Source organism: Canis lupus, chromosome 11, assembly GCF_003254725.2.
Source record: "Canis lupus dingo isolate Sandy chromosome 11, ASM325472v2, whole genome shotgun sequence".
Taxonomy (NCBI): Eukaryota; Metazoa; Chordata; class Mammalia; order Carnivora; family Canidae; genus Canis; species Canis lupus.
The window spans coordinates 56,921,425-56,937,965 of NC_064253.1; the positions used below are offsets into that span (position 1 = coordinate 56,921,425).

A 16,541-nucleotide genomic window follows, 5' to 3' on the forward strand; every position below is an offset into this window, starting at 1 on the left:
TATTTATTTATTCATGAGAGAGACAGAGAGAAAGAAAGGCAGAGACATTGGCAGAGGGAGAAGCAGGCTCCATGCAGGAAGCCTGACGTGGGACTCGATCCCAGGTCCCTAGGATCAGGCCCTGGGCTGAACGCAGCGCCAAACCAGTGAGCCACTCGGGCTGCCCTGCAATAGTTTTTAAATATATTCTAGATACAAAGCTCTTATCAGATAAATAATTTGCAAGAATGTTCTGTTCTTTTGGTTATCTCTTCATTTTCTTGATAGTGTTCTTAAATATAAAAGATTTTAATTTTGATTTAATCCTGTTTAACTTTTTATTGTTTCTTGTGCTTTTGGTATCATATCTAAGAAACCATTGCCTACTCCAGATCATGAGGTTTTACTTCTTTTTTTTTCTCAGAGTTTTATAGTTTTAAAAAGCTCTTATATTTAGATCCGTGAGCCATTTTGAATTTTTTTGTGTATGTTGTGAGGAAGAGGTCCAACTTCATTCTTTTGCATGTGAATGTCCCGTTGTCCCAACAGCTTTTGTTGAAGAGATTATTTTTTTCATTGAGGGTCTTAGCACCTTATAAAAATCAGTTGACCATAGATGTATGGGTGTATTTCTGGGCTCTCAATTCCATTCTGTGATCTATAAATCAACCTTACTACTTTTTTTGTCCTTTTTTTTTTGGTCTACTAGTAAACTTAAAAGCCCAATGCGAAACTTTCTGGCAAATGTGTAGGAACCTCAGGGATGGGATTAGTGTACTCACGTCCCCCTTAGCTACCTAGTTCCCTACTCCTGGGTTTCTTTCTTTCTTTCTTTTTTTTTTTTTTTTATTCCTGGGTTTCTTTGCATGTGCTCTATTAAAAAATCTTTTTTTGAAATGAAGTGTGGGATGTTAATAACTATGCTATCCTTACACTTCAGGTTTTATTAATCAGTTCTAACTGAAGGGTGGCTAATTTATACATTACACTTTTGTCAGCTAAAACATGTGAAATTTCTGTTAAATATCTTAAATGTTTCCCCCTGTCAAATTATTATTATCAGCTGATGTTGTTGCCTTTTTATTTACTTGGAATTCAGATAATTTCTAAGATTAGCACCTATTTGGCTGCTTGGCTGTTTCTGTCATTAAAAACTTTATTTCCCCCCTGCATCTTAAATGATTATGATTATGTATACTAAAAGTGTGTTGAATATAATTTGGTGCTATGTTCAGAGAACTGTAAATGTTTATACCTATTTATTCAGTCATCCCATTTCCAAGTATCTAGCCTAAGGAATAACGCTAAATATAGAAATGTGCACACTTACCAAAAGTTTACCACACCTAATTCATAATTGTAAAAAATAGAAAATAATTGGCATGTCTTAGAGTGAGGAATAGATATTAGCTATATTATGGCCACTGAATGTACTATTCTGTACCTGTTTTTTAAATGAAGGTAATAATGATCATTTAGTGACTTTAAAATTAATGTCTTATAATGATAGGTAAAAGAAGCACTGTGTGAAACAGATGTACTAAATAGAGTTTAAGAAAATACACAAATGGCAATTGTATTTAAGTATAAATGTATCATTCTTTTGTATGTTTTTGGTTTTAAAACCTGGGATTATTGAAATTTCTAATTCTCATAGGAATCTTTCTCTCCCCCTCCCCCTTTCAGATGTGAATCTGGTTACACTGGACAGCACTGTGAAAAGACGGACTTTAGTATTCTCTATGTTGTGCCAAGTAGGCAAAAGCTCACTCATGTTCTTATTGCAGCAATTATTGGAGCTGTACAGATTGCCATTATAGTAGCGATTGTCATGTGCATAACAAGGTAAGTAATGACCTAAGAAATACCAACCTTCAGTTAGAGATGGGTAGCTATTAAATTAAAGAACCTTGAAGCACACTGAAAATGATAGATGCTTTAAGTCCTCCAGTCTATTAGGAAAAAAATCCTAAAATTAGTTCCCTAAGGTTTCTGTGTAGGTCTGGCCTCTCCTTATCTTGCTTCCTTAGAATATGGGCACAAACTCATTCTCAGGGTTACATGGATAGCTAGGCTGCAGGCAGAAGGAGCATGAGAATATTCAGTAGCATGCAGGAAATTAGGGATCTTAGAACTGCATTGAGGGATGATGATGGTAGTAGCAGAAGGACCATGCCCAAAATTTTTAAACCTCTGAAGAACTGGAAGGTGTTTATGCCCTAAGAATATACTTTATCCACAGTAAATATAATAAGAAAGGAAGAAATCAGAGATAAAAGAAAACTACTTTTCTTATTCTATCGTTGTCTTAACATTACTTCATTTTCTGGAATACAATCGTAAGGAACCTTTAAAATTTTCCGTCATAACTAAAACCATTGGTGTTTATTATAACTAAACTCCAAATTAAAAGACATACTTGGATTACAATGGGCGTAAAATGGGTATTTTCCAAACTGAGTGGAAACGTGTAAGTCAGAGATGAACAGGACCCAAGAAAAGTCAGACTAAATCCAATTCATATTGTTCTGCTTCCCAGTGTCATGTCTTTTCATCTTGCTTGGCTCTTCCTATCTCCTTTAAGATTTGGTTCAGAAGTTCCATAAACATCATCTCTGTACTTTTCTGCATTATTCTGGGCAGAGAATTGGAGCATATCAAACACAGATATTGGCAGGCCATCATGGATTTATGGCTCTTCTATCTAAGATCTGGATAGAAGCCAGACCTTCAATACTCTAAGCCATCTGGAGCTGAAATGATAAATCTAGAAATGATTAAAAAAACGTTCTCTGAGTAGCGGGTATTTTTCATAAAATTTAGGTGCTAAAGTCAGTGGCCTTTATTCCACAGAACAGATGATCTGCCCTTAGGCAAGACTACTGAGAATAAAATTGGGCAATAGATTAAAATAGGGATGATAGTGATGTGAAAAATAACAGTAGAAAGGGAAAATAGAAGCAACCCATGTAACAGCTGGGCTGCCTGTGGCCATTTAATATAGGCTTAGAGGTTAGGTAATTTGCCTGTGGTCATTACTGTGCCTAGTAAGTGGAAGTGCCTGGATTTGGATTAAGTGCTGCCTCATTTCCAAACCATTCCTCTTTCCACGGAACCATCAAGAGGATGGTCCATGTTGAGTCATATGAGGAAGTGTATTTGCCAAGTATGACCATTGCATGGGAGCAAGTTTCAAACTTGATTTTGTTAGTGACAGGGCTTTTGGATAGAGTTGAGGAGATAACTTGAAATGAATCCTTTTTTTTTCAGACCATTGATCTGAGTGTCATCTGCAAAATTTTACTGGAGAAGAGAAAACATGATGTCAGGGGAACCATATAGGATATTAATTATTCTAGTAAAGCAGGAGTTGAGTAATAAATTATATGGAGGGTGAGAGATAGAAATAAGGTAAAGATGAGGGAAGTTTTTGAGGCTCAGTGAAAGTGCCATCTTTAAGAAGATCAAAGGATGTTCGAATCAGCAGGAAGCAACTTTGAGTCAACCCCTTCCATTCTAGAGAAGTAAGGAAATTTGAAGGTCTGGATGGGGGAAGTACCTTACTCTAGATCATGGAGGTAGTTAAGCCGTTTTACAAATCCTAATCCAGCCTTTTATCCTGCTCTTTGCCTCTGTTCTCAGTGTGCTATAATTTTCTACATTCTAATTCTACTAAGTTAAAATTACTGACAGGTATTTTTTCAAGTTCATGCCTTCTAGCTGATATCCCAGATTCATTTACTGCCTTCACAGACACTTCCAACGTCAGAATGTTTTTGTAAACATGTTATATTGTCTTCACTGCCCACTGGCTCTGTGACTGAAGGGGGTCATCTCCTTGAATTTTATCATACATCTCTCCTTGAGGCCTGTCTTTTTATTGTGTTGTTTTTTCCCCTCAAATGTTTTGCTTCTTGACTTTAGAATATTATAATTATGTACTTGGACTTAGCTTCACTGAATTTTTAAGGAGTGTCTTTCCCACACAGTCCATTATGGGACAGCTGTTTTATCCCATAAACTGGCTGGTGGTTGTTACATGCGAGGAATCTCCCTTTCAAAGGATGTTCCCACTGACTCACTTATCAAGACTGCAAGAGTAAAACTTTGTTCTTTTATGCTTGGAATCTTCTTTCATATTTTTAGACACTTAGAATGACAGAAGAGCAGGGACCTCAAACATTATCCTAGTCAAACCCCTTTATTTCATAGATGACAAAACCATGGCCCCAGGAAGTTAGAACTTTTCCAATGTCATGGTGAATTGGTGACAGTTAAAGAGGTTTGCTTGGCCTCTCAACTGTGAAATGGAGATGATTTCATCATTGTCTACCTCAAAGTGTTTTTAGGAGGATTAGTGAGATAAAATTTATGAAATACAGTATGTGAAATGAAAGTGTTACCGTCAAGGCTTTCAGGTCAAGGCAAAGCAGTGCTCTTTGAAACTGAATTAAAAACATGGAACTTAGGAGTACTCCATGCCACAAGACTTTCTTTAGATTAAATTATAAATTCCTCGCTGGCAGAGATTTTAGAGGTTGGTCCAACTTTTAATATTTCGCATACAGGAAATGGATGTTGCACAGCTAGTTTTTAGCAGAGCTTAAGCTCAAAATGACCAGAATTCATCTCAGTGCCTTTGCACCACATTACATACCTCAGCCCTTGGTGCATAATAAGATCTCATAAGTTTGGATTCTGATGGACAGGCATAAGAGCAGTTACAGCAAGTGAGATTTATACTACCATGGAGAACAAGTACAGTAGAACCAAGGACTGTCCCTTACCCCCAGCATGACAGTTCTTTATTGGGTTCTGTGGTCAAGCAGGATGACTTCTTTTGAGTCAGTGTCTAAAATCACTAAGCATTTCTTGTGTGTTTGTTCCTGTGCATGCACACCTGTTCCTAATTACTCCTTCATCCAAGCTGTTCTTGTCACTTTGCGGGTGTCATCATGCTCAGGAGACATATATAGGCCAGAATCCTTTCAACTGTCCAAGGTTTATGTGTTATTAGTCACTGTGGCTAGGGAGCTGCCAGGCCAGAGGAAGGACAAGGATTCCTCTCAGGGAGGCATAGGCAGCAATAGAGACCCGGTAGTGAACTTTGCTTTTGCTCACACCTGCTGTACCTAGCCCTCTCACCTCCCAGCTCTGTAGGGAAGAGAGCAGTCTGACATGTTGGTCCTCAGCTTGTCTTGCATCAAACAGCATCCTGTTTCCCAATATGGCTTTGTGTGTGAAATCTGTATGACTTTGGAAACGTTTGAAATATCTTAAACAAAACGACGTTTTTCTTTTTTTTTTTTCTTTTATTTTCAACAGAAAATGCCCTAAAAACAACAGAGGACGGCGACAGAAGCAAAACCTAGGTCATTTTACTTCAGATACGTCATCCAGAATGGTTTAACTGATGACTTTTATATGTACACTAACCATGTGATGTACATTTATTATGTCTTTTTTTAAAGAATGGAAATATTTATTTCAGAGGCCTTATTTTTGGACATTTTTAGTGTAGTACTGTTGGCTCGTATTTAGAATATTCAGCTACAACAGTTTTGGACTGTTTAGTAGTCTTTGTTTTATGTTTTTAAATACAGAAATTGATTTCACAAATTTATACCACATGGTAATTCTAAGACTTGTTCTTTACCCATGGAATGTAATATTTTTGCAAAGAAGGACCACTTCACAAATGGTTATAAAGTCATACCCACTTCTTCCACAATGACCACAACAAATGACCAAGCATGAACTAAAGGTAAAGATGTTTACAGATTACTTTTCTTACAAAAAAAAGATAAAAAATCTAGAAGACACTGTGTTTAAATAGACATTTAAATGTTTTTGAGATTTAGTAACTGATTTTTTAGACACTGCCTATCGCATGACCTGTAAAGCTGTGTGTGTTAGATGTAAAATATTTATAAGCTGTATGGATTGGAATTTGATTATTCCTCTCTTTGAAAAAATAATTCTGATAATTTGGAAAAGTATCTGGTAGCAAAGTTGGAACAGATCATTGGAAAGTAGATTTAGATATTGTGAGAATTGTCTGTTTAACAAACAGATTGGAATAAAGCCTACTCGATCAGTTAAACTACTTTAATACACATTCATTTTTAAGAAATATTTGTTTTAACATAAACAAATTGTATCAGTGTTCGTGAATAAAATACAAAAATGATTGTTAATGATTGGTGCTCTTAAGGTGAGCTTAAAAATTATCTAAGACCTCTATCCAAATTTGTCCTGTAGTAATAGCTGTATTAATAGATTGTTGGTGTTTAAAGATCTGAAATGTGAGTAGAATGTATTCAGCTGTTTAACATGTAGTTTAGATATTTGGAAGTATGCATGTAGAATTTAAGAATATGTTCAAAAATAAATATTAATTTTAATATTTTGTTTGGAAAAGCATGTTATAATATAATGTTTTCACTATATGGCCTCTGTTTTGGTGTATTTATTTACCACATTCTTTGATATTGATGAATCAGTACATTTAATATGTGAAGTAGAGAAAGATTTCAGTTCAGAATTCCCCTTTGCTTTTACAAATACTGCTTGAAATTATCTAAAGGCAGAAGCTTCCCTCAACATTCAGCATTTGTTTTTTTGGTCATTTGGCTCCTTGGCTTATTATTAGTAACATGGTGGCTTTGGGGAACTTTTTTTTTTTTTTTTTTTTTTTTTTTAAGCTTTCCTCTTCTCTCCACACAGTCTTATTTGAGTCCATTAGTCAGTCACCAAGCATGTTTGGAACAGTACCCAGTGCTCTGCAAGGGTTCATATTGCAGAACAGTCATGTGTGGGTATTTGTAGTTATAAATACTTGACCAGTCTCCAGGGGTGGGGTTTCCAACCCTTTAAACAACCCTGTTGCCTGTTATCAAGCTAACTTTTTACTCTTAGTGCCAGAATTGATTGTGGTGGGACATCTTTCACTGAGAAATAACTAAAATGGAACATAATGAGTCTGCTTCCAATGCTGATAAAATCCACCAGAATCGCCTGTCAAGCATTACAGAAGACGAAGACCAAGACGCCGCTCTTACCATTGTGACGGTGCTGGACAAAGTAGCCACCATTGTGGACAGTGTGCAGGCAAGCCAGAAGAGACTAGAGGAAAGACATAGGGAAATGGAAAATGCCATAAAATCTGTCCAGATTGACCTGTTGAAGCTTTCCCAGTCACACAGCAATACAGGCTATGTCATTAACAAGTTGTTTGAGAAAACTCGAAAAGTCAGTGCTCACATTAAAGATGTGAAGGCCCGGGTGGAGAGGCAACAGGTTCATGTGAAAAATGTTGAATCCAAGCAAGAGGAAATAATGAAAAAAAACAAATTCCGTGTGGTGATCTTCCAGGTAAGCTTGCTACTTTTGCATTTGGCTTGATTCCTGTACAATCTTAATATCCTTGAATTGCCAACCATTTGTATCAGAAGTTTCTGGCATCACATCATAACTATTGTATATATTCATGGAGTAGAGTTCTGTATTAGCGAGAATCCCAGGATAAAGCCATTTCTATGTTCTCTCATGTACTATATCCTATCAGTATTTTGAGTTTCCCAACCATTTTGTGTAATATGAACTGTGGATCATAACTTAGGCTATTTCTTGACTTTGAAACTTAATATTGGTAAGGCTCTTCCAGCATATTAGCCATATTAGCATGATGCCCTTTCAAAGACTGAGAATGTTAGTTCCAGAAGATATATAAGAAGCTTCTAGTTTAAAACACCTCTTTGTTGTATAAAAAAAGAAACTGAGGACCAGGAGTCCCACAGTGTGGTTTTCCCCTTTATTATGGAGAGAGCCTGGAAATCCTTAAACAGTAAAATGTAAACTTTTCAGAATATTATTTGTTGGCATTTTTACATGTGATTTTATAGGTAAGTTACAGTCATAGTAAGAAAAACTATTTCTTAAATAATCAGGCAGTTTTTATAGTTGTTACAGTTTTACAGATGTTGGAGTCATATAAGTAATTGCTTATATTTGATTACAAAGTCTTTTGACTCAGCTTATTTAATATAGTAGTTTTAGTGTGACATTGCGTCTTGTGCTAAGTTCCTATGTTTCTCTGCATTTGGCATTCATATTTTTTTAAATAGGAACACATCCATGGCAAAATGCATAATATCTATATTTTAAAACTTACATATCAAAAGGAAAAAGTTGAACACTCTTCCTGTGGTAGAAAAATGGGAAAGTCGTTATCAGACCATTTACAAAAGACAAAATAAATGATCAGAATTCCACTTGTGCCCATTTGAGTATTTTCAATTATTAAAACATATACTCAGAGTTTAAGGGTAAAAAAAGCCAGGTACTTTCATATGCTGGTGGCAGTATTAACTGGTATAACATTTCTGGAGGGAAGTTTTGGTAGTATGTTATTAAGAACCTTTACAAACCTTCTGGCCCCAACATTTCATGTCAAAGGATTTTTCTAAGCATGAAATCAGGAATGTGTGCAGGGATATTCACTTTTGTACATACATATATATTCAGTGTTATCACAGTGTATTTTAAAAATGGATGGATACCCTGTGCATAGGGAAAAAACCTCGAAGAGTAAAAACAAAATGAAATAGGAATGCAGTTGGATTACGTAGGCAGATATTTGTAAGGCACTAGAGATATGGGCCACAGCTCCCCACAGCATTCTTCACACGTTAGACAGTTTTCCACAGTGGTCTGTTGACTGATGAAGTTACCCTGGGATGGCAGAGTAGTATTTTGGATCTGTTTTTAAGAACCTTGTTTTACTTAAGAAAAAGAGGCCAGTCCCAGTATTAGTGTATGTAATGGGGATCTAGATTTGGTATTAGAGAATGTAGGATCCATTCTTCAGTTCCCTTTCCAAGGGCATTAGCTGGAATGGGTTATGTCGTACCCTTCACTTGCACGGGGCATGCCAGGAAACATTCTTGGTATCCGACATTTCTCCTATGAACCAGTTACCAATCAAAATCTACAAAGGCTAGAAGAAAGAAGTTTCTGAAATGTTCTAATTGACTCTTGTCTATTGGCATAAATTTTTTTTTTTTACAGTTAAGATTATTTTCTATATTCACCTTTTTATTCCCTGAAGCTTGTTATTTTTTCTCTTTGATTTCCTATAGTTGAAAAAGTTGAAGATAGTGAAAAAGCTACTTAGAGGTGCTAATTTAAGTCAGATCTCATTCCTTGTAAGATACAATGCTGTGAAGTTTTATGAAATTAGGTTGTTCGGAGGAAGCAGTAGTTTGTCAGTAAGCAGCTGCTATTTTTTATAACGGTAGAGCTTGTAGAGAAAAGATGAAGGTAAAAACAATGGATTTGATGATTCATTAGCTGTTAGAACACTATACAGTATGTACATGGTTATACTTAGTTAAAATTAGTTCTTATACTTCATTCTCATAGTTAATGTATATAAGTGGTTATACTGAGATCACTTGTCCTACTGAAATTAACTGGAAGCTGGGATAATTCAGCTATAGTGTATTTTCATTTCCATTTGGGTTTTTTCTCAAAAAGTTTTCCCTGGCTACATCTTTATCTCCCATAGTTGTATATGGCTTAGCTTTCACCTAATCCTGGATATTGGCATTAAAAAAATTATCTGCTCTTTATTATACAATTGTGATTTCTCTTTGAACATACTTTTTCACCTCGATAACCTTCTCATTGCAAGCCAGCAGTCATACTGTCTCTTCTAACAATTTTGCTTACAAACCACATGCTTGTAGTTACCAAATGAGATATTTGGCCATTCCCTAATGATAAGTCCTGGACTTCTATATATTCAAAAGTCCCTTAGCTATGTCTCTTTAATACTCAATCAAAGCCACTCTGATTACTCTGACGATAGTACTTGTTTTGTTACAAAAATGATTTTACCTGGACTTTTACATAAAAAGATATATAACAATTATTTGGAAATCAACTATAACTCAATCCCATAATCTTCAGTGATCACTATTTATTTATTTATTTATTTATTTATTTATTTATTTATTTTTTAAAGATTTATTTATTCATGAGAGACACACAGAGAGAGGGGTAGAGACACAGGTAGAGGGAGAAGCAGGCTCCATGCAGAGAGCCCGACGTGGGACTTGATCCCTGGTCTCCAGGATCACGCCTTGGGCTGAAGGCAGCATTAAACCGTTGAGCTACCAGGCTGCCCTGATCATTATTTAAAAAAAAAATTTTTTTTTATTCATTTGATAGCACGAGCAGAGGGGAGAGGCAGAGGGAGAGGGAGAAGCAGACTCCCCACTCAACAGGGAGCTCGACTCAGGGCTTGATACCAGGACCCTGAGATCATGACCTGAGTTGAAGGCAGAGGCTTAACCACCCATGTGCCTCAATCTTCAATTATTATTATTATAGTATATTCATCATTAACTCATGGTATCTCTGACTTAATAGGAATTGCGACAAATATTTCCATGTAACAAGTACTTTCTCTGATTCTACCTGTGTTTTGTTTTTAAGCCTGATTTTGTTTAATTCATGCAATTGAAGAGAAGGGTATGTGATTTCTGAGTTAAGCTATATCTGATTTCTTCACACTAAGATTGTGAGGTTTTCCCCCCTACTAAGCAGTAATTATTCTTTGGCTCCTTCCTATTCTAATTATACCTTCTCAGGCCATACTAACTCACTTGGTGTTGCTGAGCTACTCCCTGCAGCAGGTGTCAGGAAAGGAGAGGAATAATTTTGCTGCTTCGCACTGATTCATCAGAGAGCTATGAGACGCCCACCTGCCTTTTCTTCCCCCCCTTTTTTTTTAACTGCTAGACTTTCCAATCCTGTAGCCAAAGAATTTGATTTTAAGCAAGTATCCAAAGAAATGAGGTTCTAAGGACCTTCTTGACTGTCAAGCTGATGGGTTTTAGAGTAAACCTATTTCTTACATACTTATTAATATTTTTGATTGAGCAAATTTAATCTGGATCTTAAGTAGGAGCATAGTTTCTTTTAGAAATTTTAGCTCATGGATTCCCTTAAAATCTCATGATCCTTAAATTTTGCCTGTTTAGTTTTGGAAATAATCCCTAAATAGTAAGATGGGTTTCTCTAGCAGCTGTGTTTCTGGGCTGGTTATCAGGGGTCCCCAGTGTCTGTCTAGATTGGTTCCCAAATCCAGTCCTCATCCTTATCCTTTTACACATCTGACATTGTTAGTCCCTCCTTCTCTTCTTAAAGCTTCTTTTCCCTTGGCTCCTGGAGGTGCTACTTTCTTGGATTTCCTCTTGCCTCACTGGCTGATAGTTCTCCTTTTTTGTTCTTTGACATCTTTTCCTTTTTATCTAGAGGTTCAAAAAGTGTTGTATGTAGAGGTGTGTACCTATCATTCTGGTGTAAATTGGAGAAAGAATTAGCTTCTTGGGGGGACGTTGGGGACATTTAAATTGATTCTCAAAGATTTTGTTGACAGAACTGAGAAGAAGTGAAAGGCATTAAAAGTAATGAAAGAAAAAGGTAGTAAAAAAAATATACAAAGGCATGAAGGATGAAAACATTGTGTTTGAGGAGCAGAGAGCGATTACACAATACATTGTACACAATACTCTGTGTACACAATACACAGTCTGTTGCTAGACTGGAAAGTAAGTTTAGCTCAAACTGAAGAGCCTTCTAATCTTACTATCTTTCTTGTGATGTTGATAAGTTCCCAAAAGTTTTACAGTAGAGAAAGGATGTGTTCAGAGCTATACTTTAGAAATATTTCCCAGGAAATATTTAGGTGATGCTTTGGAGGTAAATGTATTATTTCAAAAAGTTCAGGCTTGAGATGACAGGGACCTGAACTAAGACATTGGTAGAGGCAAGGAGGAAGGAGGAGGGGGCAGGAGTTATTTTTTTTTTAATTTTTATTTATTTATTTATGATAGTCACAGAGAGAGAGAGAGAGGCAGAGACACAGGCAGAAGGAGAAGCAGGCTCCAGGCACCGGGAGCCCGATGTGGGATTCGATCCCGGGTCTCCAGGATCGCACCCTGGGCCCAAGGCAGGCGCCAAACCGCTGCGCCACCCAGGGATCCCGGGCAGGAGTTATTAAGCAGGGTTATCACCAGTGCTTGGTGACCCATGGGATATGGGTTGAAAGGAGAGGAAATACTTGGGTTGAAAATTCTGAGATTTCTATTTGGGTGGCACCTGGAGGGGGTTTGGTGCTGAGAGGCCCAGGAAAAGGAGCAGCTGTGGAGAGGATAGAGACGATGCTGTGTGGACCTTAATTTTTAGACATGTTAAATTTTTAAAAAATGTATTTATTTAATCTAATCTAATTAATGAATTTATTTATTTTAAAGTAGGCTCCACATCCTGCATGGAGCCCAATGCAGGGCTTGAACTCACAACCCTGAGATCAAGACCTGTGCTGAGGGGCATCTAGGTGACTCAGTTGGTTAAGCATCTGGCTTTGACTCAGGTTATGATCGCAAGGTCCTGGGATCAATTCCAGTGTCAGTCTCCCTGCTCAGTGGGAACCTGCTTCTCCCTGTCCCTCTGTCCCTCCCCTTCCCCCCACTTGTGTTCTCTTGTTCTCTCTCTCAAATAAATAACATCTTTATTTAAAAAACAACAACAACAAGAGTTGGATGCTTAACGGACTGAGGCCCCCTGGTGACTCTGGACGTGTTAAGTTTGAGGTGTCCCTGTTACGTCCAGGTGAGGTCTGTCTGTCATATAGAATTGTGTCACCATCTTAGGAGAAGGGGAGAGGTGAAAATATTTGTGAGTTTGCTTACTATTGGATCTGAGGGGAGGAGTGGGTCAGGTTGCTCTGGTTGAGCTTGGGAGACGAAGCAACAAGAGATAAGGAGAGAGAAACCCTGAGAAAAACCAACAGTTGAGACACAGGCGGAGGCTGCATAGCCTGTGGAGGAGATGGAAAAGGTGTGGCCAGAAGGTAAAAGAACTGATAACCTAATGTGCTTTTTCTCTTTCTCTCCTTCAGGAGGAGATTCGGTGTCCAACATCCCTGTCTATTGTCAAGGACAGAAGCCTAACTGAGAATCAAGAGGTCGAGGACGATGTCTTTGACCCTCCAATAGATCTGTCTTCAGACGAAGAATATTATGTGGAAGAAAGCAAATCTGCCAGGCTTAGAAAGTCAGGCAAGGAGCGCATTGACAATATCAAAAAGGCATTTTCCAAAGAAAACATGCAGAAGACACGGCAAAATTTTGACAAGAAAGTGAACAGAATTAGAACTAGAATAGTGACCCCGGAGAGGAGAGAAAGGCTAAGGCAGTCAGGAGAGAGGTTAAGGCAGTCAGGAGAGAGGCTGAAACAGTCAGGTGAAAGGTTTAAGAAATCCATTTCTAATGCAGCTCCCTCAAGGGAAGCTTTTAAGATGCGTAGCCTTCGGAAAGCGAAGGACCAAACCGTGGCGGGCGACGTGGAGGAGGTCAGGGAGATGGGTGTGGACATCATTGCCAGGAGTGAGTCTCTGGGTCCCATCAGTGAGATCTACACTGATGAGCTCAGTGAAACAGACCATGAGGAGGCCAGGGCGGCGTATCCTCCCAGAGAAGGGGGAGAGATTTCAACCCCTGAGCCTTTAAAAGTTACTTTTAAACCCCAGGTGAAAGTGGAGGATGATGAGTCTCTTTTGCTAGATTTAAAGCAGTAATCATAAAGAGGAACTAAGCATATTATAAATATAAATCTCTTTAATCACAGGTTCTAGTTTAAATGATACAGTCATTTACATTGATAGCGTAGTATAGTCATTTACTTTATACAATAGTCATGTATATGTGTCTATAGGAAAACATGGATGACACGGCTGGTTTCATTTCTGATGTTTAAAATTTTAAAGGTAATACAAGTATTCTCTACATTTCCTTATAACTTCCTTTTTCTCCCCTGGGCTTGTATGATTCTATCAACTCTCTTTTATGTCATTCTTAATGGCAGCTGTGGATTTTTAAGTTCTTTTCTCTTACCCAGCAGGAAAGTAGTTTCCTAGTGAGGGCCAATTAGGTGTTTGGTGTCTAAAACATAGGAAGGGCAATTTGTAGCCATCATTTGCAAGTGAACTTTCAGTTTTGGTCTAGATGGATGTTGTGGCCAAGCTCAAAGGGGAATAACCCATGTGGATTATATCATCCATATGTTCAAATAGATTCATCAGTAAATTAGTAGTCACACTTCTTTTTGATGCTTTTGCTTAAAAAAAAAATGAAGTTCTGGACTTGAGCATTTGATCTGGCATTATAGCTCTGTTATACCAAGCCCCTCGGCAAGACACCTGCTAATACGCTCATCAGTAAAATGGAGAGTGTTAGTCTATCCCATCTCAGAAGACTGTTGTGAAGATCAAAGGAAATGTTATACATTCTGGGGGTACAGGGAGCAAGCACATTCAGAGAAAACAAACCCCACTGGTTCCTCAGGAACAGAATTGTAATAATTACACCTTCTAAAAAAGACTTGAGCACCAAGCATTGAGGACCTAGGTTGGACCAGAAGCTCAAGTTGGTCTTCAGAAGCCTTTTCATAGACTAAGGGATAAAAAATATTTGAGTAACATCTTTTTCTGTCAAAGACTAAAATCCAACCTTGGGTAGGGTCTTAAAATGCTTTCTGGAAACTCCTTTTCTAATTTTCTGTTGATTTAGATCTATGGTAGACTAGAGCAATCTTTGGGCAGCATGAAGTGTAAAACTATGACTGTGTGCTTTCAAGAGGATTTTCTAAAATCTTTCCTGATGCAATGGGTTTGGAAATGGCCTCATGTTTCTTTTTTCCAGAGTGAACCCCTCAGGGCCTGCCTGTCCAAAACAGTGATCATAGGAATTCATCATTGCTGGTTTGGGAGGAAGCCAGATTGCACTTAACCATTAGCTTTATATCTAGCCAATCTGGAAGTAGATATTATTGCTGACATGAAAAATTGTCATACTGGTTCTGCACTTCTGGTATGTTTAAATCTCCATTTTTTTGTAATGGGGAAGAAATGATGGAATTGTTGAGTTTGAAGAGTGTAGACAAGCAGCTGTCAGATCAATTTTGGGCGCTCATATCGTATTTAAAAATTGTAATCAACTTACACAGACAGATACAAATAAGCTATAGAGTATTTGACTTGGTTACCCAGATATTTGGGTTTGGGAGTTTGATTCAGTATCATTTCCTTCTTCACTCTACATGAATACATAAAATCATGAATTGTTCATCTCGATTATCTTTTTATATTGAAAACTAAAGTGTTTACAACATTGTTTGAAAAGAATAATTTAAAAAATGTTATAGTTTAGAAAGAGCTTGGATGCCTAGTCACGTATTCCCTTAAAGCCATTATAAATTTGAATTTTAAAAAGGTAAAGTTTGATGTTGGTATCCTATTTATAAATATTTTTACTAATAATGCAAATAACATGGCATGAATTTGATATAGTAACCCTTCTTGTTATAGATATGTTTTGAATTTAAGAAGAATATGAGAAGTTATAAGCTTTTTCTTTTTTCTAGCCCTACACAGAGTAAATATCATTGGGGCTAAAATATTTTTCTGCAGATATTACTACCAAGGAATTTTTGTAGTTTGTTTGCTTACTGACCTTATTATGTCACCAGGCTTAACATTATGGAATATATAGATACATTTGAGTTTTGATGTGGAAAACATTATAACCTGGTCAGCTCTTCATCGTGGTAAGACTTCGTACAACCCCAGAAACACAATTTTATGTAACTAGAGATTCATTGAAGCGTTATACTGCTTTCTTAGTTCCAGGATTTTCCCCTCCAAATCACTTTTGTGTCTTGACATTTTTCACCATATAGAGTATTTCTCAATTCCACATTCATAATTGTTTCTCTTTTCACCTTCTGTTTTCTTAATGTAAAGAATGTCTATTTATTATAGGCTATAAAATCATGCATTGCCATTTAATGCAAAGAATATTCTAGTCAATGTTCCTTATTTCAGAAGTTTCAGATGACACAAAATAGATATTTTGCTCATTTTACTCCTGTGTTTTTGAAATTATATGTTAGATTCTAAGCAATTTATTCAATAAAACCATGACCAGGATTTATCTTTTTTTTGCTTTTATGAGGCAAAATCGTGTAACACCATAGACACTGAGAGCGTGGAGTCTTGGTAGTGCGGCTCTGTTTTCTATGCATGTTGGATCCAGGGGCTTTTCCTCTGAGAGTTTATGGTGGCCTGGTTCTGGCTTGTTTGTTAAAAAACAGGCTAAGGCTAAATGTGAGATAGTGATAAGAGGAGCGTGAAAATCCAGCTTGCTGAGAGTGTATTGGTGTGTGTATGTGATCTCCCTTCAACAAGTTTTCATAAATTAAAAATACAAATATTTTCATTTTGACTTCATTCTTTGCCTTTTGTGCACTTTTAAGGGTTTGGTTTAGAACAAAGCCTGAAGTTCATTGTGACTCCATCAGCTAAAGAGCATGGGTTATGTTACATAAAATATTTCACAGAATCATTGTTAACTGTAAAATTCTATTACAGTTCCATTCCAGGTCCAAATTGCTGGGCCTTTTTTTCTTTTGAGACATGTTTTCTATAGCTTCTT

General features: G+C 37.1%; 2 protein-coding genes across 3 annotated transcripts in view; both read left to right on the plus strand.

Moving 5' to 3' along the window:
- The window catches only part of TMEFF1 (transmembrane protein with EGF like and two follistatin like domains 1), a 79,716-nt gene extending 73,288 nt beyond the window's left edge, over positions 1 to 6,428 (plus strand). For both annotated transcript variants that reach the window (XM_025433370.2, XM_025433369.2), the window contains 2 exons: positions 1,666 to 1,824; positions 5,305 to 6,428. In XM_025433370.2, the coding sequence (XP_025289155.1) occupies positions 1,666 to 1,824; positions 5,305 to 5,389 (244 nt within the window). In that variant the 3' untranslated portion in view covers positions 5,390 to 6,428. The remainder of the gene's footprint in view (positions 1 to 1,665; positions 1,825 to 5,304) is intronic.
- CAVIN4 (caveolae associated protein 4) lies at positions 5,604 to 16,325 on the plus strand. Its single transcript, XM_025433371.3, has 3 exons — positions 5,604 to 5,743; positions 6,898 to 7,353; positions 12,950 to 16,325. The coding sequence occupies exons 2-3, from the start codon at positions 6,946 to 6,948 to the stop codon at positions 13,625 to 13,627; spliced, it is 1,086 nt and encodes a 361-aa protein (XP_025289156.1). The 5' UTR covers positions 5,604 to 5,743; positions 6,898 to 6,945; the 3' UTR covers positions 13,628 to 16,325.
- Positions 16,326 to 16,541: the final 216 nt, after the last annotated feature.

Bases quoted from the DNA above. Each gene is read 5' to 3' on its own strand.
- CAVIN4 (XM_025433371.3), top strand. From the start codon at position 6,946: ATGGAACATAATGAGTCTGCTTCCAATGCTGATAAAATCCACCAGAAT. The intron at 7,354-12,949 runs GTAAGCTTGCTA...TCTCTCCTTCAG, and splicing joins TCCGTGTGGTGATCTTCCAG to GAGGAGATTCGGTGTCCAAC.